The 25,640-nt window shown below is 44.0% G+C and overlaps 1 protein-coding gene across 3 annotated transcripts in view; it reads right to left on the minus strand.

Annotated features, from left to right (window-relative positions):
* Positions 1-25,640, minus strand: part of POLA1 (DNA polymerase alpha 1, catalytic subunit) — an 801,468-nt gene that overhangs the window by 6,388 nt on the left and 769,440 nt on the right. The window contains exon 37 of one of the 3 annotated variants that reach the window (XM_070750674.1): positions 17,230-17,349. The exons of the other annotated variants lie outside the window; for them this stretch is intronic. Within the exon in view, the coding sequence (XP_070606775.1) occupies positions 17,273-17,349 (77 nt within the window). The 3' untranslated portion in view covers positions 17,230-17,272. The remainder of the gene's footprint in view (positions 1-17,229; positions 17,350-25,640) is intronic. 3 annotated transcript variants of the gene reach the window in all.

Genomic DNA, 25,640 nt, shown 5'->3' on the forward strand with positions numbered 1-25,640 from the left:
ACTGCATCTGGAAGGAGAGTCCAACATGGGATATACCAGAGATTTACGGCCCATGGGAGGGAGAAGATCTTGTCAGGGACGTTGGAGAAACACAAACTCGTTGTAAAACACGTCTCCCAAAGGCTGCTTCGGCCGAAGCGAAGGAGTCCAACTTGTAGTGCCGTATGAATGTTGAAGGGGCAGCCCACGTGGCAGCTCTGCAGATGTCCTCTATGGATGCCTGTGTGACCCAGGCTGCTGAAGTGGCCGCACTCCTCGTGGAGTGAGCTGTCACTCCTGCTGGTACGGGTTGTCCCTGAGTCCTGTACGCCTCCGCGATACAGTCTCTGATCCAACGGCTAATTGATGTGGATGAAATTCCAAGTCCCTTCTTCCCCTGTGCAAACGCAACGAACAACCTCTCTGTTTGTCGAAACGATTCCGTTCGCCTCACATAAATCTTGACCGCACGGCGCACGTCTATTTTGTGCCATCTTAACTCCGATGGGTGGTTACCGTGGGTGCAAAAATCCGGAAGTATCAGTTCCTGTTTCCGGTGAAAGTCTGAATTAACCTTCGGTATGAAGGACGGGTCTAGTCTCAGCACCACCCTGTCCGGGTGGAAAATACAAAGGTCCGGCTTTACTGACAAGGCGGATAGTTCCGACACCCTTCGTGCAGACGTAATCGCGACTGGAAAGGCTGTTTTAATAGACAATAGTCGTAGTGATATGGACCTCAAAGGTTCAAACGGTGGTTTAGACAAGGCCCTGAGGACTAGTGTGAGATCCCACGATGGAAATCTCCGAACTGGCGGGGCATGTTGGTTCGATGCTCCCCGCAGGAAATCCTTCACCCAAGGGTGGTAAGCCAAGGATCTTACGTCCTCCACTGGTATCATGGTGGAAAGGGCCGCCACATGACGTCTTAGTGTGTTCGGTGCTAACCCACGCTCAAGTCCTGCTTGTAAAAATTCAAGAACAGTGATCACCGACGCCGTCCTAGGGTTAACTTGCTGCTTGTCGCAAAAACCGCAAAAGGCTGCCCATGTCGTCTGGTAAATGCGAGACGTTGAAGGACGCCTTGCGGCCTGTATGGTATCAATGACCTTGTCAGGTAATTTTAATTGTCGTAGTCTGAGCCGCTCAAGTGCCAGATGGTTAGTTGGAACCACTGTGGGTCTGGATGTTGTAGACTCCCCTGGCTCAGCGATATCATCCGGTCTGGGATCCTCCATGGAGTTGCCACTGACAATGCCACCAGATCGGAGAACCACGGGCGCCGGGGCCAATGAGGCGCTATCAGTAGTACCTCTGCCTTCTCCCGTAGAATTTTGTCCACCACTCGCTGAATCAGGTTCGTTGGTGGAAATGCGTAAAGTAGGCCTGGCGGCCAGGGTGTCAGCAGAGCATTGACCTTCTCCGCCCCAGGCTCTGGAAACCGTGTGTAGAATCTTGGCAGTTGAGCATTCTGGGAGCTCGCAAACAGATCTATTGATGGGGCTCCAAATCTGGCGACCATCTGTCGGAAGATGCTCGGTTCTAGTTTCCATTCTGATGGATCCAGGGTAGACCGGCTTAGCCAATCCGCCTGCGTGCTGCTGACTCCCGCAATGTGTTCCGCTGACAGGGAGAGAAAATGACTTTCGGCCCAGATGAAGAGATGTTCCGTCTCTTTCATGAGTCGTTGCGACCGTGTGCCCCCTTGGTGATTCAAGTGGGCCCTGGTCGCGACATTGTCCGTGAGCACCAACACGTGTCTTCCCTGGACCAAGATCGTAAATGTCTGTAGAGCTAGGAATACTGCTCTTAATTCCAAGAAGTTTATGTTGACGGGCGATAAATCCTCCGCCCTCCACAGCCCCTGAGCCATCTGGGTCCCGATGTGGGCACCCCATCCTGTAAGACTGGCGTCTGTGGTCAAGATGACTTGGTTCCGCCTCTGGAATGGAGATCCGATGGCTATTGCGGCAGATGTCCACCATCTGAAGGAATCCTTGACCTGTTGTGGCAAATGTACCAGTCTGTGGGAATGGCTCACCTTGGTTCTCTGGGCTGGAAGCAGGAACCATTGTAATGTCCTGATGTGATATCTGGCCCAAGGGACGATGCCAATCGCTGACACCATAGTGCCTAGTATCTTTGACAGTAGAGATAGGGGCACTGGTCTCAGGTGGATGCTGGACACCAAGCGTCGTATGTTGTTCTGTCGTTCTGTCGACAGCGCTACGGTGCCCGTCTGAGTGTCTATGACCGCACCAAGGTGAAGTAAACTGGTGGTGGGCGTGAGCTGGCTCTTTTTTACGTTGATGGTAAAGCCGTGACTTTGTAGTGTATGTATGGTCTCGGTGAGATCTCTCTTCGCCGCTGCCTGGGACCTGGACAAGATGATGATGTCGTCCAGGTAGGCCATCAACCTGATGGATCGTGCTCGCAAGTTGGCTGTCAACACGTCCAACAGCTTGGTAAAGGTGCGTGGGGCCGATGAAAGGCCGAACGGCATTGCCCTGTATTGATAATGCCTCCCTTCGGAGCAGAAGCGAAGGAACCTGCGATGTTCTGGATGTATGGGAACGTGCAGGTAAGCTTCCTTGAGGTCTATGGACGTTAAAAGGTCCTGTGCTCGGACGGAAGCCAAAATAGTGTGTAAGGAATGCATCCTGAACCTCCGGTACCTTATGAAGAGGTTCAGTTGCTTCAGGTTTAATATCAACCTGCAGCCCCCGGGGGCCTTGGGTACGATGAATATCATTGAGTAAAACCCCTGGCCTTCCTCCTGCCGGGGGACCTGTTCTATGGCTTGTATGTCTAACAGGTGCGTGATCTCCTTGCGCAGCTGTAACTTTTTCTGAAAGTCCTTTAGTCTCGGGCAGTGCAAAAAGCGACTGGGAGGCGACTGAACGAACTCCAACTTGAGACCGTGTGTGACGGTGGCCACAGCCCATTTGTCGGAGGAGGTCGTTTGCCAGGCGGAGCTGAATCCCTGGAGCCTGCCTCCTAAGGGCTGTGAGGTGTCTGAGTCATTTCGAATTACGTTTAAATCCTCGTTGGTTGCCACCACGGAATGGCCTTCTGGACTGCTGATATCCTCTTGGCCTGTCCTGAAAGGAACCTCGGTCGCTCCTGTAGGACTGTGGATTGTATTGGCCCTGAGCAAAGGAGCGCTGGTTCTGGCCGGAGTTGGTTGATGTGTCCCAACGAAAGGACTGGCGCCTTGAGTATGGCGTGGATCTACGGTCCTGTCGTCGGTTGGACCTGGGGAGGACTTTTCTCTTGTCTTTGTCCTCCACGAGGACTTTCTCCAACAGGTCACCGAACAGGGTTGAGCCTTGGAAAGGACCGGATGCCAGCCGCCATTTCGACTTGAGGTCCGCCTGCCAGTTTCGTAGCCACAGTAGACGGCGGGAAGACAGCGTTGCGGCCATGCTCCTGGTGGAAAACTTGGCCGCATGCAAGGTGGCGTCTGCGGAGAATTCCGTCGCCGCCCGCAGCTTACTCAGATCCTGGCGAAGACGTCCGTCCTCTGGACCAAGGCGGGACTGCATCTCCTGGATCCACAACATCGATGCCCGGTTGATGAATGATGCAGCTGCAGCCGCTCTGAAACTCCAGCCAGACATCTGATGTGTCTTGCGCAGTAACGTTTCCGTTTTTCTCTCTTCAGGTCTCAGGCTGTCACCGGTCTCTGAAGGTACTAATGCGCTAGAAACTAGTGTCACGACCGGTTGGTCGATTGGGGGAAATTCCAATAGTTTCTCTACCTCCTCGTCGAAGGTATAGAATTTCCTCTCCAGGTTGGTAGGTCCCTGGGCTGCTGCAGGATACTGCCAGGGCCTTTTGATTCCTTTTATAAAGATGTCCGAAGCAGGAAAGTGGTCAGACTCGGGCTGAGGTTCTTGTAGAAGTGTGGTCGAAGTGTTGCCAGTCTCAGTGGTCTCTGTGGCCTTCTCTGAACCAGGGAGGTTCATTACGTGCTTGGCCTTGAATAACAGAGTCTTAAACAGCGTAGGTTTGAATAGACCCACCGTAGGTGTCTGCTCTGGCGCTGTCTCATCCTCTGAGAAACCATACTCCGGTTCGCTGTCCTCAAATTGAGCTGGCTCTTCCAACAAGGATCCCAAACCCGAGGGGGGTGGAGCTGACCACGATTCCTTTGAGTGAAGATGCTGCCTGCCATACTGCTGTGCCCCCATAGCCATGTTTTGTGAATAGGCACTGGCTATGATGTCTTGCAGATCTGGGGGCAAATTTTGCCACGCACCCGGCTGTGATCTCAATCCAGCTGCTGTGGGGGTAAAGGTGGCTGATGGTTCCTGGGAGCTTCTCCCCAAGGGCCCCGCTGATCCAGGTCTGGCCCAAGAAGTGCTGGGGGATGGTATGGCCTGAGGCATGGACAGAAACTGTCTATCTGGGGACCAATCCCCTGCAGGTGGAACCCCCATAGGCCCAAAGGTGGCTGGGGGCGACATGGGGTCAGGTCCCTGTCTCTGGGCTGGAGGCAGGCCCGCCGGAGATGCTTGCAATGCGGCCTCCAGCTTCTTTTCGAGCGCTTTGATGCGCTTTTCAGCCTCTTTAATGGAAGAGGTGGAGGCAGGGGAATGAGAGGGTTTTGCCTTCTCCTTTCCCTTCCCTTTGGCCTTATCCTTTGTTGGCCGAGGGGATTCGGGCTTATCGGGGCCTTGCCGGTCATCCATGGTACTCACAGTGTCCAATTATGCCTCCAAATCTCTTAGCTTGACCTCCGGTAACTGCAGCCTCACTGCGTCAAGCAAAAATGGCGTCCGGGTCCCTGCTGGGCCCGCGCCTGCGCGTTGGGCTGCTTGGCCTCTTCGCGCTCTTTTGCTGCCTGGGGGGGGGCGTTGTCGCGCCTAATGACGCGACGCCCAAACTCCGCGCCCAAAAATGGCGGCGCCCGCACCTCCCGGCGTCCAAGCAAGTCCCCAGGATCCTGCAGCCTCTGGGGCTCTGGCCCCCTTCTCGCCGGCCTTTCCCAAGGCTCCGGGGGCGAGGCAGCTGTCTCTCCAGGCGCTCCGCTGGCCGCAGCTCTCGGCGGCGATTCCGGCGGCGCCTGTGGCTGCCGCCGCACTGAACAGCTAAGAGGCGCTTCCCTGCCGGCAGAGCCGGATCGCCTCCGAGCCTCCCAGTGGAGGGGCATTCCCCTTCACCTTCGACTCGCAGCCCTGGTATGACCTCGAAGGTCAGGGACCCCAGGCTGGCTGCTCCTCTGCGGGGTGTTCCCTCGGGGGGAATACAAGACCCCTGAGGAGGATCGTTGGGGGTGCTGCCCGCGGAGGGCAGAGACCCCAGCCGTCTGTTCCACTTCGTTTCTGCTATCTGAAAAACAAAGAAACAGATTAAACAGGTTATACATTCATTTTATTTTATATTAAACTATTCAAAGTTCTTCAGAACAAACTCAGCATGTCTCTACTCTTAGACTGAGTTTTTAAAACTGGCTCATGGGAAGAGCAGAGGGGGTGGTGCTCAATTAATATTTAAATTTCTAACTCAGTCTCTACCAATAAGATTGGAGTAATACCCATGTTGGACTCTCCTTCCAGATGCAGTGGAGAAAATTAGGTATCCAGATAGTAAAAAAGATTAACTATTTGGGTATATGTTTAACGACAAGATGTATAACAATAAAAGAAGATAACAAATTGATAATGCAAATTGAAGCAGACTTGGAAAAATGGAAGAATTTACAAATGCCATAAATGGGTAGAATAGCGATAATATATATATATATATTCTCTGTTTTAAAAATTCAGCAAAAACATGTGATACATACATACATATATATTTGCAAATAAATATGTGATACATACAGAACATAGTTTGTTGGCTATGAATAAATTAACTGCCTTGAAATGGCCCTGGGTTGGGCCTAGAGGCAAAAAGGAGCTGTGACGTTCCTTCAATATACCAGGGTGATCCAACAGAAAAAACATATAGCACGTCCCTGGTACAAAGCTGATGGGATCAGATCTGGGGGCCTAGAGGTTAATTCTCTGCCTTACAAGGCAGAGGCCCCAGGATCAAATCCCAGTAAGGGTATGGCTAGCTGAAGAGGCCAGAACAAGGCCGAAATAGCGCTATCCTAGTCTCCCTTAATTTTAAATATTCAGCAAAAATATGTGATATATATGTATGTATGTATGTAGATTGTTCTGATTTCGGGTTTTGCCCCGTGTAATAATATTACACGGGGCAAAAACCGAACTCAGAACAATCTACATACATATACCCGTGAAAATCTACGAAAACAAATATATATATATACATGGTTGAAAGAATGGATTCTGCTGAGAAATGTAAGATTATTCACTCTGGAAGGTCACAATTTGCAAATAGGTTGGCATGCTTTTTTATGATATGGGAAGAATAAAATAAATTCATATTTTCAGGAGCATTGTTTAAGGAATAATTTGTTAAGTGTGGGAAAAAGGAAAAGGAAAACATTATATATCAATATAGCTTTCAACATGGACTTATGATGGGAGTTTTGGAATTAGATGAGATATTGAGAGGGAGTGATGAAAAATGATAATAAATTATTGGACTTGTACAAAAGCGAGAAATTATTGGCAAAAAATCAAAACATATTTAGAACAAATTATCAAACAAACCATTTACTTAAAATCTGAATTATTTCTTTTAGAAATTGCTAGACAAAACTTCAAAAGGAAGATAGATATTTAATACTTCATATTCTAACCGCAGCCAGAATTGGAAAAAGAAACCACTCCAACTACTTTAAACTTCATAATTAAAGTATTTGAATGTGAGGAATTAATAAAAATGACTTATGAATTACAGGATAGAAACAAATCAGACTTCTACGCAGCTTGGGAAAAATGGTATGAATGGCTCAAACAAAACAAATACTTAAAAAATCTGAAAAAAGAACAACTGACCTTTTCACCCTCCAACTTGAAAAGAAGACAAATTACAGTTCAGAATGATGAAAAATAAGCAAACTAGAGGCCGACCTACAAGACATCGGTCACTAGTGGATAATGGACAGAAAACTAAAGAATTATATGAGAAGAAATTAAATGACATTAATTAAATGTTAAATAAAACAATCCTAAAAAAAACAAAATATAGAAATAAGGTGTACCCTATATAGAAATCGTAACACAAGATTGCAAACTGCAGAAGTATGTGGAAAATGGTGGAAGAAAAGCCAAACTTAAAACTGTTCTGTCTGGGTCCCCCCAGACGCCAACACCAACCAAAAAGAGTAGCCAGACACACTGGTAAAAAGCAAAGGCAGTTTATATACTGGAAAGCAAACACAGGTAACAAAAACTGTTCTTACAGACAGGAACACGATGCAGTTTCACAGAGGTTTCACGAAGGCCAGGCAATAAAACAGGATTCTTGCTGGCAAAAACAACTCTGGAGATAATAAAACCCACGCCTCCCCCAAGTCTTCCAGGCTTCTAGGCCACAAGCCAAGATCAGAGACGCCAAGAATCGAAGCAAGGTCACAGGACTCCCAGTTGATAACTCTCCACGAGACTGTAAGGGCGGGCCTGCCTTTTCAACCCTGCTGAGGAGAACCACACCCAAACCCAGCTGTTGCCAATTCAGGGATGGAAATATCTTTCTAATTGGCCCCTTCTTTGAGCTGCACGTCTCTGCCTCATGTCTATTATAGCCTGTGCGTCTTCATCCAATGAATCCAGGCTACTAGCTGGGGAGAGCCCCCCGGGGGTCTCAGGCTGCTCTCCCTCCTCCTCCTCCTGACGTTCCTCTTCCCCGTCTGCCTGGTCCTCCCCCTCCTGGTCACTTCCTCCTCCTCTGAGCATGGATCCGGCAGAGCTCCAGCCGGTCCCTGAGGAGCCTCAGGCTGAATCACAACACCATCCCCCCTCGGAAGGCCCCTCCCCACCTGCCAGCGGAGAGGACGTGGTGAATCACAACAAAAACCAGCAATTTTTCTATTAGGAATTTTACCAGAAAAATACAAAAAAGATATATATTTAATAATATATTAACAGCAGCTAGGGTTGTATTTGCACAAAATTGGAAAGCAGGTATCATTCCTGAAAATGAGCAGATAATAAAGAAAATTTTGGATTGTGGTGAAATGAACAGATTAATGTTAAGATTAAACGATAAAGAGGATTTATTGTATTACAAGACTTGGGGGAAGTTTTATAGATAGTTAGAAATTGAATATAATTTAAAAAGTTTGAATATAAGTGAATAATGTAATCCAGATGTAACATTTGAAAGAGATGAGGGGATGGGGAAGGGGAAAAAAGAAAATCTTAAATTTGAAGTGTATTAATATACAAACACATTAAAAATGGAATAAAATATGAAAAATGTAAGATTATAGAAAAGAATTCAAGGTTGCCAGAATACCACCCCTTTCTCCCAAAATGGAGAAAGTACAGGAAAGGAAGGAGGAAGGAAAGAGAGGAGGACAGAAGAAGGAAGAAAGAAAGAGGGGAGGGGAGAAGAGAATTAGGTGAGAGGCCAGGAGAGGAAGTAGGGAAGAGGAGAAGGAGAGAGGGAAGGAGGTTTAGAAGGAGGAGGAAGGAAAGTGGAGAAGAAAGTGAAGGAACGGCTGTATGAAATAGGAAGAGACGATGGTAAAAAAGCAACCTTGTACTAATAAGTCTTCGGAGAGGGGTGGCATACAAATCTAATAAACTGAATTGAATAAAGCAATAAGAATATTCTACATACAGAATATATGTATAAAGATTTTGTAAAATAATTAAATGAGGAATGAGATGATAAATATGTGAAATGTCTGTATGGGAATTTAAAAAAACCATTTTCAACATTATGACTGGTCTTCATAGTTACATTTGTTGCAATGTCACCAGGGCATGTGATTGCAAGCCAAATGCCTGATTCTCAATTGTGACATAGTAGCATTTTGTAGTTATGTGATTGTCATTTGAAACCTTCCTTGTGTGTTTAAATGGGGTTTTTTGTGTTTTGTTTTGTACGTTTATAAATTAAAAAAAAGAAGCCTTCTTTGCTACCATCCTAAAAGTCAGTGGAGAAGTCAGCAGGTGATTATAAATTGTGAGCATAGGACATCCTTACCTAATGATCCATGGTGACTTGCTTAACAATGGCAACCAGAAATGCTGGGATTTCTGTCCAACTTGACATTAAAATTTATAACCATGTTTCTTAACAATGGAAATTCTGTTCTCAGTTATCATCATAAAGGGCAACCCATATTCACTATTTTTCACTTTACTGCCAATTGTTTTCATTTGTTTAATCACATCCATAGTTTTATCCTATATAATATATACTCTATTATATGGTTTGCTTGGAGTTAGTTTCTTCAATAATGAATTTATTAATCATTACATTTAAAAAGATAAAAGCTAATGCATAATATGAAAGAAAAAGTAGAACGTTCAGAAAAGAAGAAAAATAGAAAAGAATAAATAACATAATAAAGAAAAAGAAAATACATATAAAGAAACCATCTTGTTCTCTCCGTACCTCAGGAATATAATTCTTGGCCAACTGAGATCTAATCTATACTGCCTTACTTAGTTTTTAAAATATACATCTAAAGTAACTTATATTAGCATGTATTTTAATTGAATAAAATTTGTCAATTAGCACTCCTTTAGCTATTTTACCCCATTTTTGTTTTATTAAACCATCAATAAAAACTGCCTTACTCTCATATAGTGTCTATCTTTCTCCTTAGCATTATATTATGATGCATACATTAACACATATGATTAAAAAAGAGCTAGTTGTGCTAAAAGATTGGACACCCATGAAGTAGTTCAATTAAAAAAACAAAAATTAAGTAACCATGAGAAAATTTTTATCAACATAGCTGCCACAATATGGCTATTGTTAAGAATATAGGAAACTAAAATTTATGCGCCTGGAAAGTACTGAAGCTGGGGACAGTTGTTAAACAATGGTTTGATTGAAGACAGAGTCATTTTTTTTGGTGGGGGGGTGCATACACAAAATTGTCATTTATTTTCATCCAACTAAAATATGATCTTGATGGAGTAACATACCAAGTAGGGCCAGCCCAAGAGATTTAACTGTCTATAGCAAAGGATACGATTTTATTTATTTATTATTAGGATTTGTATTCCGCTTAACTCCCAAGGGACTTTGGGCGGCTCACAACCAAGAAATAAAACATATGATGTAACATTAAAACCTCTTAAAAACAATCTAAAACTATTTAAAACCAACAATTAAAAATAATTAAAACAGTTAAAAACCATATAGAGTGGTACCTCTACTTAAGAATTTAATTCATTCCGTGACCAGGTTCTTAAATGGAAAAGTTTGTAAGTAGAAGCAATTTCCCCATAGAAATCAATGTAAAAGCAAATAATGCATGCAAACCCATTAGGAAAGAAATAAAAGCTCAGAATTTGGTGGGAGTAGGACAGTCGCTGCCAAAGGTGAGGGGAATTTAAAAAATCCAAAACTTTAAGGCTTAAAAAAAGAGAGAGACTCTGAGGTGGCGAGCAGTGTTCCCTCTAATTTTTTTTCGGGGTGAGCGGAAAAGTATAGTGTCTGAGCAGCAGTCCCTTTGGCACTGGGCGGCATATAAGTATAAATAAATAAAGTAAGTAAGTAAGTAAGTAAGTAAGTAAGTAAGTAAGTAAGTAAGTAAGTAAGTAAGTAAGTAAGTAAGTGTGGGCGTGCGCTATCACACATGAGCAAGTTCTTGCATCCATAATTCTATCCTTTCTATGTCTTCCTCCCTCTTTCCTCCCTCCCACTTTCCTTTCTATCTCTCCCTCCCTCTTTTCTTTCTATCTTTCCATCCCTCTTTCCTTTCTATCTCTCCCTCCCTCTTTCCTTTCTCCCTCTTTCCTTTCTATCTCTCCCTCCCTCTTTCCTTTCTCCCTCTTTCCTTTCTATCTCTCCCTCCCTCTTTCCTTTCTATCTTTCTTTCCCCCTGCCTTTCTCCAAGCCCTTCCTTTTCCCTCTCCCTAACTACCCCCTTCTCCCTCCTTTCTATCTCTCCCTCCCCCTTTCTCTCTCCCTTCCTTCATCTTTCATTCCCTCTCTCTCCATCCCTCTTCCTTTCTCTCTTCCTTCCTTCCTCTCTTTTTTGTTCTTTCTCTCTCCCTCCTTCCCTCCCTCTATGTCTTTCCCTCCCCCTCCTTCCCCCCTCTCTTTCTCTCTCTCTTGCTTTCTTTCCCTGTCTTTCTCTCTTGCTTTCTTTCTCGCTTTCTTTCTCATTCTCTCTCCCCTCCTTTTTCTCTCTCTCTCTTTCTCTCTCGTTCACCACGCCGGCAACAGAGAGAAAAAAAAAGAGAGAGAGAGATGGAGAGAGAGTGGAGGGCGCCGTTGTCTTCGCCTCTGCCCGGCGGCTCTGCGGCGAAGAGGAAGCAGCCGCGCACCGCCTCCCGGGAGCCCGGCTGACTTTTGGAGCCGTTTTGTTTTCGGCCGGGTGGAGGCGGCGCGCGGAGGCGAAGACACGGCACCCGGCCAAGCTCCACCTCCCGGGAGCCCAGCCGACTTTTGGAGCCGTTTTGTTTTCAGCTGGGCTCCTGGGAGGTGGAGCGTGGCCGGGCACCATGTCTTCGCCTCCGCGTGCCGCCTCCGCCCGGCTGAAAACAAAACGGCTCCAAATGTCGGCCGGGCTCCTGGCAGGCAGAGTGTGGCTGGGCGCCGTGTCTTCGCCTCCGTGCGGCTCTGCGGCGAAGAGGAAGCAGCCGCGCACCGCCTCCCGGGAGCCCGGCTGACTTTTGGAGCCGTTTTGTTTTCGGCCGGGTGGAGGCGGCGCGCGGAGGCGAAGACACGGCACCCGGCCAAGCTCCACCTCCCGGGAGCCCAGCCGACTTTTGGAGCCGTTTTGTTTTCAGCTGGGCTCCTGGGAGGTGGAGCGTGGCCGGGCACCATGTCTTCGCCTCCGCGTGCCGCCTCCGCCCGGCTGAAAACAAAACGGCTCCAAATGTCGGCCGGGCTCCTGGCAGGCAGAGTGTGGCTGGGCGCCGTGTCTTCGCCTCCGTGCGGCTCTGCAGCGAAGAGGAAGTAGCCGCGCACCGCCTTCCGGGAGCCCGGCCGACTTTTGGAGCCGTTTTATTTTCGGCAGGGCGGAGGCGGCGCACGGAGGCGAAGACACGGCGCCCGGCCATGCTCCGCCTCCCGGTATCCCAGCCGACTTTTGGAGCTTTTTTGTTTTCAGCTGGGCTCCCGGGAGGTGGAGCGTGGCCGGGCGCCGTGTTGCAGCGGAGGAGAAAGAGGCGGAGCGGGCAGCGGGCGGGCGGCCAGGTGTTCGGGGGGCAGCCGGCGTGCGCTCTCCAAATCTCCCTGCCAGCCCACCCGCCCGGAACATTCAAAATAAGAAAACCCTTCGCTCTTACTTTGAATGTTCCGGGCGGGCATGCAGGCAGGGAGATGGGAAGAGCGCGCGCCGGCCCGCGCGCCCGCCAGCCTCCGGAGAACGCCTGCCCCCCTCTCTTGCAGTGGAGGAGAAAGAGAGGCCGGGTGGGTGGGGGGCAGGGCCGAGAGGCCAGGAGCGCGAGGGAGCCGGAGGCACCATGGAGAGGCAGGTGTGGCCGCGGCTCCCTTCTACTGCCCGCGCCTCCCCGCCCGCCCCCCCGCGGGCTGGCAGGGGGATGGGGAGTGCATGGCCGAGGAAAAGGGTGCACGCGGGGGTATTTTGGACAGGGAACAGTGGTGGCGAGGAGAAGCACGCACCACCCATTACACCTGGCGCCAGAGAGAGAAACCCAGGCGGGCGAGAAGGGGGAACCTCCTGCTCCTTTGACCAAAAGGCAGCTGCTACTGCTACCTGCTTTCTCTTCTTTCCCATTCTCTCTCCTCTCGCTTGCTTGCTTTGTAGCCGGCAACTTTCCTTCACTGTGGTGACTCCTCGGTTTGGCTGAAACCAAGTTGATCTGATCGGGGCGAAGCGCTGTCTTTTGCCTTTCCCCACCCAGGCACTACGGGAGGCAAACTCCTGCCAGGTGTATGGGAGGCAGCGAGAGGGAGTCACCACAGCGAAGTGGTTTATTCCCTCTCCAAGCGCCCAGAGAAAGGAAAACGCTCCGTTTGCTCTGGGCTGCCAAAGCCTCCTTAAGCGCCACCGAAAGGCTCCTCTGGCAGCTCAAAGAAGCCCGAGATGGCCAGGATTAAAGGGGGAATGACAGGAAACTGTCCAGGACTTCGTGCCACTCTCAAATTTCCAGGAAAATTTTTCCAGGGTCGGGTTCTTGAGTAGAAAATGGTTCTTAAGAAGAGGCAAAAACATATTGAACACCCGGTTCTTATCTAGAAACGTTCTTAAGTAGAGGCATTCTTAGGTAGAGGTACCACTGTATGTCATTAATGGATGGATCCCGATGGCGTATCAACAGATCAATAGCCCCAGGCCTGCCGGAAAAGCCAGGTCTTTACAGTTTTCCAGAAGGCTAGTAGAGTGGGGGCGGTCTGGATCTCAGAAGTAGCTGGTACCAAAGAGTTGGAGCAACCACAGAGAAGGCCCTCCCCCGCGGGCACACCAGCCAACACTGTTTAGCTGATGGGACCCAGAGAAGACCAAATTATCGATCGCTGGAAGGCGGTCCCCGAAAATAGTCTGGCCCTAAGCCATGTAGGGATTTAAAGGTAATGACCAATGCCCACAAATTGCAAACCTGTTCTAGGGGTGGGTGGTGTAATTTCACAATTGTGAACAAAAGATGGACAATCAATGTGATCTTTCAAAGGCAATACCCACAGCTACTTGGTCTTGTGTCAGAGTTAAGTTTGAGCGCGTTAACTCCCATCCAGACCCTCACAGCTTCCAGGTATTGGCACATCACACCCACAGCTTCGCTGAATTGACATGGGGTGGAGATATATAACTGGGTTTCATCTTGTCATTCATGTGTAGAAGATGCTTAATTAAATCTTACTTTGGTAATATTAGTATGGTAATATTATCTGGTAATAGAATGGTGTCCTTCAGAAAATTTGGGAGCAGTAAATTAGAGATGCCTTATCAGCCTATGGGTCATTAAGGGTCTAGTCATTCCACCACTTGCTGCTAGCTCCTATGTGTTGTAACTATTATTTCAAGCAGCCAAACAGTAGGGACACAAACACACACAATATACTATATCTTTATACTTTTATACTATGTATAGTCATATAAATTAGAGACATATAATTATGTATATAATATTGCTAATATAGAAAAGTGCTTTGCAAAATTAATGAGGAATGTTTTATTTTAAATATAAAACAATAAAGTACACCACTAGACTACAGTCTTATTTGTACTGCAGCACTATATGCATTTAAATGACAGAAATGCATTTGATGACTGGGGAGAATAGATTTAAAGAACTGTAGTAATATAGAGCAGGGAAGATGAGAGACACAGCTCCTGATGTGTTTACCTCCTCTACTGATGGGATATTGACTTTTCCCACCAGGTTGGTTAGAAAGGGGACTATTTGCACTGCCACACAGCAGAGCAAGAATGGCAACCAGCATCGTTCTATGCTCTCCTTGGTAAAAGACAATTGTATAGCGCACAGTCAGTCAATACCTTCAAGCTACCATACCATCCAACTTGGAGATGCATATAAGAACTCATTTTTTTCCTAAATAAATTTAAATCAATACAACAATTCATCTTTTTTGAAAACAGTGTTGTTACATGATGGAAATCACTTGTGGAACATTCAGATATATGGATAGAACACAATATTATACCAACTGCTATGAGTCCTCGGGGAGGGGCGGCATAGAAATCCAATTAATAAATCATACCCTTTACATTTGTGTCAGAAAAAAATCTAATAGTCTTTTACAATATCAAAACAAGATATATACTATGTAATGTTTTCACAAAAGGAGCTTCCTAAAGATTTCCTAACTTTTAAAGACAAAATACACACACAATTAACTGAATGATGTAAAGTATAAAAGAAAAACAATTTAAGTTAAACATTTATCAATTGGTATTTTAATAATTGAGGATAATGTGGAATTTATAAAATGTATTAGCATTCTTCTAAATATTTTCATTATTTAGTTTTTCATTATTAAAATAGTGCACAAATAAATATAGAAGACTTTTTTGGCTTTATATCCAATTAATGGACACTTAGTCTTTCCATGTTAAATTATTAGTGAGCAAAGCTGATAATTTATTGTCTCAAATATTACTTAATTTTTGTTAATTCTAAAAGTGTGGAGAATTTTAGCAATGGATGATTTTTCATTTAGGAAGTTTTAGGTTGGTACATACAGTTCTTATTCAATTATCTTCAGGAGTCAGTGTCTCATTCTTATTTAGCTAGCTTTTTATTGAAGAATATGTTAAATTATAAACCATTAGAAGCTGATTTTTTAAAAAAACTTCCTCTACATTGCTGTATTTAATTATATCAAATACAGGAACATTAGCACTAAACTTTGTCCTAAATACCTGTGTTTCATCAATTTCTATGCAAAGATAGCAAACAGCAGTCAGTCATAATTGATTCTGTCAGATGTTATACAATCAGTCATAATTGTCTCTGTCTAGAGGTGTGCCAATTTACAGTAAGTTAAATAAATATTCTGTCAATTATGAAATCAGTTAAGGCAAGTCTTTTTAAAATTACAAATACCCCACTTTGCAACATACTGCACCCTTATTCATGATGATAGCTCTATCATTTTTACTATGTCAACATAAAAGAGGAAAAATTAGCAGCATTATACCCCCCTCCAAATATCTATCTATCTATTTATTTATTTATTTATTTATTTATTTATTTATTTATTTATTTATTTATTTATTTATTGGATTTGTATGCCGCTCCTCTCCGCAGACTCGGATATCAGTGATTATTAAAAAGTATTAAAAGTAATATTCATTTGTGATGTTAACACAAATGTGTTCCAAAACCTAGTAATCTCAGTATTATTATCATATATAAAGGTCAGTAAATTCTTCTATTGTACATAACTCTACAGACAAATGTGAACTATGTACTGCACTAATTTTAATTCAGTTAATCTACATATTACATGCATAAGATTTATTCAAGGAAAGCTAGTCAATATTTGGACACTAAAGGTCTTATTACTTCTACAAAAATCCCTCAACAATTTTTTCACTTCATCCAACTTTTGTTTTATATATTCTTCTGATAGCGAACACCATTTCTTCTTTTTAGTAACAATGTAGCACATTATAACCATTCAAATACCTAATCATTCTTCTATTCTATTAGATTTTTTGACACAAAAATATATTTAATACAGTATATGAGAATTATCTCCCTCTTACCAACAAACAAAACCCTTTAAAAAAGACCATTGATACTATCACCATTAGCTATTAAAGTCAACTACCATTATTCTACAAACAGAGTCTCTTTTGCTTAAAAATAATTATCCTCACCTTCCTTGTTCTGTTATTAAAATATATGCTACTATGCTGAATAAAAATAGGATCTGAGTGCTTTATTACAGTGATCTCACAAATATTTAGCAGTATGATTATAAGTCCATTCATTTTTGGTCTAATTCAGATTCAAATCAATGTGGAGAGCTATTTTTCTTTATTGCATCCAGTGCTATGGAAAGGAGTTGTTGCAGATATGAGTGAGGAGGCCTGGCCAAGAAACCTTGCTACTTATAAGAGAATAAAGAACATTGTGATGGGGTGAGAAAATATTGTAGCGAGGTATCAGAGAGCGCAAATAGTGCTTTTATCATATTTTACAAGAGCAAAGTTATCCTGAAAGTGATAAATTTATTTCAATAGGATGAATGATTGTATCAGGGGTTGGGCGAAAAAGCTGTTTTGTATTTCTAACTCCAAAATAAATTGCACATGCCCCCTTGCTGTGGATATAAAATACTGTCAGCATATTGGTCAGGATTTATTTTATTTATTTTGGGGAGTGTATATATACATGGGGGGGGGGCATTCTGCAGGATCATTAAGCACTGTTGTATAAATAAAGTTAGAAGATCAAACAAAAAAGGGGCCTCGGGTTAAATGCTGGAAGACAAGCTTAAATAAAGTTCTGCAGAAAAAAAGAAAGACATGCTGTAATTCCAAGAACCTATTACTTCAGACAATTTACTTCAAAAAATAAAATCAGAATGGTAAATGATTACCCCAAAGCAATCATGTCATCATCACTGAAAGATGGAATAAAATAATTTTTTGTGAAGTGGCTGAATGAGAGCAACTTAAAAGCCACGGAGCCTGTCAGAAGCACATTATTTCTTTTTACACCCCGTTTCCCAATTCATCTCAGTGCTGCTGACTAACCTTGGCTCCCAGCAGGTGGAGCATTTAAAATAAATAGCATTTCCTACAAAATGCGCTCCAACTGCCCCATGACAGACGCTTCCAATTCCTGGCCAGCCACTGGATCAGCTTCAGCGGTATCTAACAAGGTGTAAATACAATAACAAGCATGTAATTAAGTGAACATGATGAAGTTAATGGAGATAATTCATTCCATTTTGGGCTTATGAATATTCTATTAGATGTTATCAGGCAGCTGGAATAGCTGTTAATTTAATCATCATTCAGACCAGCAAAATGTTCTTTGTGCAAGTATAATTGCAGAGAATGAATAATTGATTTGACAATTGTACCAGTGGATTTCAAACAGTTCTGTGAGCTCTCAGAGCAGGAAGGGAGGAGAACTGGAATACTGAAAGCAGTGAAGAGGTGGCAGAGAAGCCAGCCTGTAAATTGAACATTATCAGGACATTATCAGGACACAGATAAAGGACAATTTTTATTTTATCAATGCAACACAATTACATTACAGAATACTAGTAATCACTCTGCCCACACTTTAAAAAGGGAAATAAATTACTCTTCGTGTAAAAGGACAAAAAATAACTATCAAACCATTTAGAAACCATTGATATTGGATATTTAATTTTTTGCATTATATTTCATTATAGAAAATATCAAACTGTGCTTGAAATTGCTGCACATTTAACTCTGTTACCTGCAATCAAATACACAGAATGTATTTTATAAGTATCTATGAATTACAGAATGTTTTATGAAATACAATTATTTATTTCAATTTTTAAAGAACTTATATCTCTATAGTTAAATATATTTATTTTAATATATAAAGTACAACATATCTAAAGCGTTTATATTTCATGTGTGAATCTGTGTTTGTCTACACACATACAAACTTACACACATATATAAACATTGACATTTTATGGCTTTTATTTCGTTGAGTAGCAAAACAGGAAATATTTACAATATCATCGAGGGGCAATTATTATCACAAAATTTGCTTTCAAACAGTGAAGGCCCAGATCTACCAGGCAATACAAATATATACAGACTCCTTCTCTTTAAATGTACTTAGTAAGGGGAGACTTTCAATGTCCTCAAATATATTACAACAAATAGGGAAAATGCAACATTTCGGTACCTTTGCTAAATCTATTTAATAACAGACATGTAAAACATTGGATATCTGTGTGCCCAGGGAAATATAGTGCACAATGCACATAGTGAAACCAACCACCAATACAATCTTAAACTCTTATTGTCTGAAAGCTTTAACAGATCCAAAGGAAATTCTGAAATTCTAAGGAAGAGAAGTGTGCTGAGCCCCAGAGATATATGCTCTCAATTGCATAAGTAGTCTAGAACAGAGTACACTTCTCACAGTATGGGACTGCTTAATGTTCTTCCCACTGATCCTTCAGCAACTTACAAAGCCATTATCTGTTAAAGCAGGTTAGATATCTTCAAGTTTAAGATTTATATATAACTCTTTAAAGTAAAATTAAATTTTTAGATATTGCAATATTTACATTTTTCATCAATTACATAAAACAAGATATTTGTGACATTTAGAAATAAGTAAAAATGATGTACTGAATTGCCTTTTAAAAATTCTGAAAACATAATGGAAATTTCATACTGCTAGACAATGCCTGAATTGTTCTGTATTATCATTATTTAAAACATACATATGTTGTACCTCCCTGAACGTTCTTCTCAATGCACAAGATTAGAGGAGAAGTCCTGTAATTCTCCACTGCACTGGAAGGAGAGTCCAACATGGGTAATTCTCTAGTCTCATTGGTAGGGACTGAGTTTAGATTAGCATATTAATGAGGTACCATCCCCTAGCTGCCCCAGTAGCTCAGTTTTAAAAAACGAAAACAATATTGAAGGTAAACCAAATAACATTTATTCAACAATCGCAACATGTAATTGGAACTGAACTCTAATGGATAAGCACCCCTGGGCCCAATGGCCGGGAGGGTTTGGACTCTCCTTCCAGTGCATCGAGAAGACCGTTCAGGTAGGTACAACAGTTCTTCTCCACTGCACTGGAAGGAGAGTCCAACATGGGATATACTCAGGTTTAGGTTCCATGGGAGGTAGAAGGCTGGACAAGGGGCGCAGGAGAAGTGCATACCCTCTGAAGGATTGGGAGCGGAGGCTGGCTGTCAAGACGTCCAAATGTTTTGTGAATGTCTTTGGGGCGGACGAGAGGCCAAAGGGCATCACCCTGTATTGATAGTGTACTCCTTTCAGGGAGAAGCGAAGGAACTTTCGATGTGCCGGGTGGATTGGGACGTGGAGGTAGGCCTCCTTCAAGTCTATTGAAGTCTCGTGATCGAATTGATGCTACGATGGAACAGAGAGAATGCATCTTGAACCTCCTGTAGTGTATACAGATGTTTAGCTGTTTCAGGTTCAAGATTAGTCTGCAGCCCCCCGATGCCTTGGGAACAGTAAAGACTATTGAGTAAAACCCCATGCCCTCCTGAGGGTGTGGCGCCTTCTCGATAGCCTGAATGTCCAAGAGATTGGTGATTTCTTGATTCTGTAGTTCCCGTTTCTGGGGGTCTAGGGATACTGGACACTGTAAAAACCGTTTGGGTGGGTTCTGCACAAATTTTAGCCTCAGGCCCTGTGACACCGTGGCCAAGGCCCATTCGTCTGAGGACGTAGTCTCCCAGGAGGCTGAGTCACTTGTTGTGTCTGAAGCCCCTTTGGTTGAAACCTTTGAATGGGCGTCTTGATTGTTGATAGTTCCTAGATCTGTCTTGGAACCTGGATCTGTCACCTCTGAAGGATGACTGGTTGTACTGACCCTGGAAGTACGACCTCAGTGGCAGGGCCGCGCCCAAGGAAGGATCTCAACGAAAGGGCTGTCTCTGGTAGTAAGGGCAGTGCAACATTCCTATCGTTTGTAGGCCTTGGGGAGGACCTTCCGTTTGTCTTTGTCCTCCATGAGGATGGATTCCAGTGCCTTTCCAAACAACGTGGAGCTCTGAGAGGGAAAGGAAGCCAGGTGCCATTTTCATTTCGTGTCCATCTGCCAATTGCATAGCCACAAAAGGCATCGCGAGGACAATGTGTCTGCCATACTTCTGGAAGAGAACTTTGCTGCATGTAGGGTGGCGTCAGTGGAGAATTCAGCTGCGGCCATTAGTTTGCATCCTCAGGCCCCAGCCTTGCCTGCATTTCTTGGATCCACATGATCGATGCCCTATTGAAGAAGAACGCTGCTGAAGCTGCGTGTAGACTCCAACTGGACATCTGGTGCATCTTCCGCAGCAAGGTCTCCGCCTTCCTGTCATCTGGCCTAAGACTGTCAGCTGTCTCGGATGGTACCAGGGCTTTGGATACTAAGGTTGCCACAGGTTTGTCGATGGGTGGGAACTGCAATAGTGCTTCCATCTCGTCATTGAAGGTGTAGAATTTCCTTTCCTTGGTGTTGACCAAGATTCAGGTACTAATCCTTCATCCTATCCAATTAATCTTGTCTAGGAGTGGCCATCTCTGTGATTTTTTTCACTTCACTTAATATTTTTACCTTAAGATTACCAGTTACATGGCAAGTATAAAGGTTAGCATATACAAGTTGTAGAGATAACATTAGAAACTTTATTGTTATGCCTGGCATAACTGAAACACAGGAATAAAGACATTATTAACCCAGATATAGAGGCTATTGAAGTTTCAACCATAATAACAGATATATGTTAGAATTTGTAAGGATCAACTAATGTTTTAGTAAGTATATCCATAAATTAATTAATAGTAAATATGAAGAGTATGATAGATAAGCAGATACAAAGTGAATAGTCTAATCCTGCAAGTCAGTAAATAATCTAAAATTGGCCAGTCTAAAATTCCAGCAAAAGTAATGCTGGTTGTCTGAAAATCATGAAGTTGTATTCTCAACACACCTGAAGCAGCTAAGGTAAGAATCAGCAGATTTTATTATAACTTTGTAATGCCTTTAAGTTGGGTGTCATTTTTTCTGATTCAAAAAGCTTTACATACCCCTATTGCCCCCCCCCCCCCGGCCAATTGCCAGATCAAAAGGATAAGTGCAGATCTCACCTTGGAAGGCACAATGTTCCAGAGGATGAGAGCCATGGCAGAAATGGCTCTTTTGGACCCCAGTAACTGGAATTCCTAGATTGATGGGGTCTGCAGTAAGCCTGTTCTCTTAGTATAGGTGGAGCAGGCCAATCTCACTGGGGTGAGATAGTTCCCCATTTATCCTGGCCCCAAAACATAAGGGGCTTCTAAAACTTGAATTTGATCCAGAAGCAAACTGGCAGCCACTGAAGCTTACAGAACAGTGGTGTAACATGGGACACACTGTGATATTCATCCATTGTTTTCGAAAAAGACCTTAACATCTTGGAGGGGATGTGAAGACTTGCACGTGATTTGGATTAAAGTGAAGGAGAGATGTGCATAGTCAGCCTCACTCTCTCTTCCCAGATTCCATCTTGCTCCAATAGCAGAATAAGAGTCAAGACAATTGGAGATGGTCTGGGCGCAATGGTTGATCAGGGCGTCTTTCATCTGTTGCTGTGATCTTAGCATACCACATCGCTTGCAGAGACCGCCTTCATGACCGTTTCCCTAATGTAGTAGATTTCATCCGCTCAGTCCACCGGAATCTGTCTTCACATGCTCAGGATCCAACAGCTACTCTCAACCTGGTTTGGCCAGCTTGTCTGAGCTGTTGCCTGGGGTGTGGCCACTGCACATGCTATATCTACTGGGAACCACAGGTGAGAGCTGAGTGACAGATAGATACCAAAGGTGAGCAAGCTGCCTTAAGAATGCCATAAAAGGACACAACATGCTCCTACACCAGAGGTGTTATCTGTCTCTGAATACCCCATACAACATGGGACACCCTAGGGCAGTGTTTTTCAACCGGTGTGCCGCGGTACACTAGTGTGCCGCAAGACATGGTCAGGTGTGCTGCGAAGCTCAGCTTCCGAGACTGGAAGCTGAGCATCCTTCTTCCCGCCTTCCTTCTTCACGCCTTCATTTTCGTGCCTTCTTTCTTTGCAGCAGGTGAGGTTGGGGCTCGGCAGGAGGGCAATAGCCGGGGGGGGGGGCAGCTGAGGCTTCCACTTGTGGCGTCGTGAGCTGCCGCGGGAAGGCCAATAGCAGCGGCGGCGGGCAATAGCCGGGGGGGGGGGCGGCTTCTGCAAGTGGGAGCTCCAGGTGCTCCCACTTGCAGAAGCCGCCCCCCCCGGCTATTGCCCACCGCCGCCGCTGCTATTGTTCCTCCTGCGGCAACTCAAGACGCCACAAGTGGAAGCTCCAGGGCTGGAGCTCCCACTTGTAGAAGCCGCCCCCCCGGCTATTGCCTGTCACCGACGCTGCTGCTATTGGCATATTGCTATTGGAAGAGAGAGAACGAGAGAGAGAGAGCAACAGAGAGAGAGAGAGAGAAAGAAGAGAGAACAAGAGAGAGAGAGAAAGAGAGATAGCAAGAGAGAGATAGCGAGAGACAGAGAGAGAGAAAGAAAGAGATAGCAAAAGAGACAGAGAAAGAGAAAGAAAGAGAGATAGCAAGAGAGGCAGAGAGAGAGATAGAAAGAAAGAGAGATAGCAAGAGAGCCAGAGAGAGAGAGAGAAAGCAAGAGAGAGAGAAAGAGAGTGAGAGCAAGAGGGGGAAGGAGGGAGAGAGAAAGACATAGCGGGAGGGAAGAAGGGAGAGAGAAAGAGAGCAAAAAAGAGAGGAAGGAAGAGAGAAAGAATGAGGGATGGAGAGAGAGAAAAAAGGGAAGGAAGAGAGAGAAAGAGGGAGGGAGAGATATTTTTTTTGTCCAAACGTTTTTTTAGCCCCCCCCCCCCGCTCAATGTTCCCCAGGATTTTGAAAATATGAATAATGTACTGCAGCTCAAAAAAGGTTGGGAAACACTGCCCAAGGGACCTCAAGAACCTTCCAGCAAGCTGCACTACCTATAGCTGTGATGGCGAAACTATGGCACCGATGCCACACGTAGCACACAGTGCCCTCTTTGTGGGCACCTGAGGCATTACCCTAGTTCATCTCCATTGTGCATGCGTACCTCCCGACCTCCAGCCAATATTGGGGGTGCATGCCATGGGGGGCTGCACATGTGTGTGGCAGGGTACATATGAGGGATGCATACATGAGGATGGGGCACACGGGGCCATGCACACATGCATGGGGATGCATGGATTGGGGCAGAGCACCTGCATAAAAGATGGGTGCATGCGCACCACCCATGTGTGCATTGCATTTTTGGATGTTAGGTGCACACATGCTTTGAGCACTCACTTCAGAAAAGGTTGGCCACCACTGACTTATAGCTTCCAAATGCTCTTTGAGGGCAACTCGATGTAAAGCAAGCAGGAGACATGAGTCAAGGAGAAACAAACACCCTCCCCTAAGTGGTGCATTGGATTTGTCTAAGGCAGTGCCCATCAAGAACTAAATATGTTAAACCCAAAAGTGCTTTTTCAAGAGGCAACTGGACTTTCTTGATTTTCTGGAAGACATTTCACTTCTCATCCAAGAAGGTTGTTCAACTTTGAACATAACCTGGATGAGTAAGAATCTCATAGACATAAAGATGAAACTCCACACACTCAAAAGCCACTCAATCTTGCTAGGCTTAAGCCAAACCTGTTATCCCCTAACCCGGGGCCAAAGTTTCTAGGCATCGCAAGAGGGCAGCAGCAGCAGCATTTGGGTCACCAGGAATGGAGATGTAAAGCTGAGTATAATCAGCATACTGATGATACCTCATATCCAGTGACTTTATGTAGATGTTAAAAAGTGGAGAGAGAAATGAGCCCCACAGCATATCACAAAGGAACTCTGTGAGCAGTGTTCCCTCTAATTTTTTGGGGGGGTGGGCGGAAAAGTATAGTGTCTGAGCGGCAGTCCCTTCGGGACTGGGCGGCACAGAAATAATAAACAAACAAACAAACAAACAAACAAAAAACCCACCCTGTTTTGCCTCAGATAATTTCAAAATAAAATACTGTACTGTGTGTCTATAACAGTGAGCTCATAATAGGGCAACTCTATCAATATCAAAATGCCACTTAAATAGTTGAGCTAGTTTCAAACTAGATTTTGATTTTCTTTCTCTCTTCCTTACTCCCATTCTTTTTCTTTCTCTTTTCCTTCCTCTCTTTTTTCTATCTGTTTCTCTCTCTTCCTCTCTCTCTCCTTCCCTCTCACTCTTTCCCTCTCGGCTTCTGGGCAGGTTTGGAAAACTCTGAGTTGATGATGATTTTTAAGTGAGCGATTGCTCACTGCTCAGCTTAGAGGGAACTATGTCTGTGAGAACAGAATTTGCAGCTCAAAAAAATGGCTAGGAGGACAATGTCCTGTGGCTGAAGTGGAGAGAATGTGTCCCCAGGAACCTCAACAGAAACTTATGTCTCACCGTATCACCACTGAGATAATGAACAAGGCATTGTTTATCATTCATAGGTCAAGGAACAATAACAATAACAATATCAACTTTATTTGATTAGTCAATCGATCATATCAAAGCAAGAAAAAGGACCACATCGGTCATCATAAAACTGTGACTGGTTAAAATACAGTAAAATTGGCTAAAATAGAGGGAATTTGAATAAATAATAAGTTAAAATGCAGTATAATAAGCTAAAATTGAGTAGTAAAACATGAGAATATAACTCGTGCAAAGGATTATATTAAACAAAACTAAGATACTGATATAAAATATTCTTAAGTAAGTTCATCTCCTTTGCATGCCACCCCAATATGTTCTATAAAACGTATTCTCATCTGTACAGCCCTGACTATAAACTTAGCGGTTCTAGAAACTACATATATATTTGTACCCTGAAGAAAAAATGATAATTGTTTATTACAGTCCCAGTGTATGATTTTGTCAAGTAGGGGCTGTAAATACTGAGGTCTTACTGAAGAGTATAGTTTACAATTGCACATGTGCAATGTCTTCTATTTCTGGTGCACCGCAAATGCATGTTCTCTCAAAATATGGTACTTGGTGGAATCGTGAGATAATGAACAAGGCATTGTTTATCATTCATAGGTCAAGGAACAGTTAAGGGTGAAATCAGTCAACTTCCTCAGCAAATTTGGGATAAAATGGAGGCTACGTGAGACATCAGGCAGTAGATTGTGGAGAAGAGCCAGAAAGTGTTTGAAAAGTAGGTATACAGTAGTTAGTGTGGAAACTCAATTTCAAACTTGCTAGATTCTGTTATTTTAAAAAAGAGAAATGTTATTACTGGTATAATAATAAGCAAAAGACATACAGAGTACTTTCACTGCACATTTTCTTCTATTAATATATCTAATAATTTTGAAAATTCTAAAATAAATAATTACTTAGTAAAGTATAACTTATTAACTTAGTGAATGAACTTTTTTTTAGTC

This window comes from Erythrolamprus reginae, chromosome 4 (assembly GCF_031021105.1).
Source record: "Erythrolamprus reginae isolate rEryReg1 chromosome 4, rEryReg1.hap1, whole genome shotgun sequence".
In the NCBI taxonomy this organism is placed as follows: Eukaryota; Metazoa; Chordata; class Lepidosauria; order Squamata; family Dipsadidae; genus Erythrolamprus; species Erythrolamprus reginae.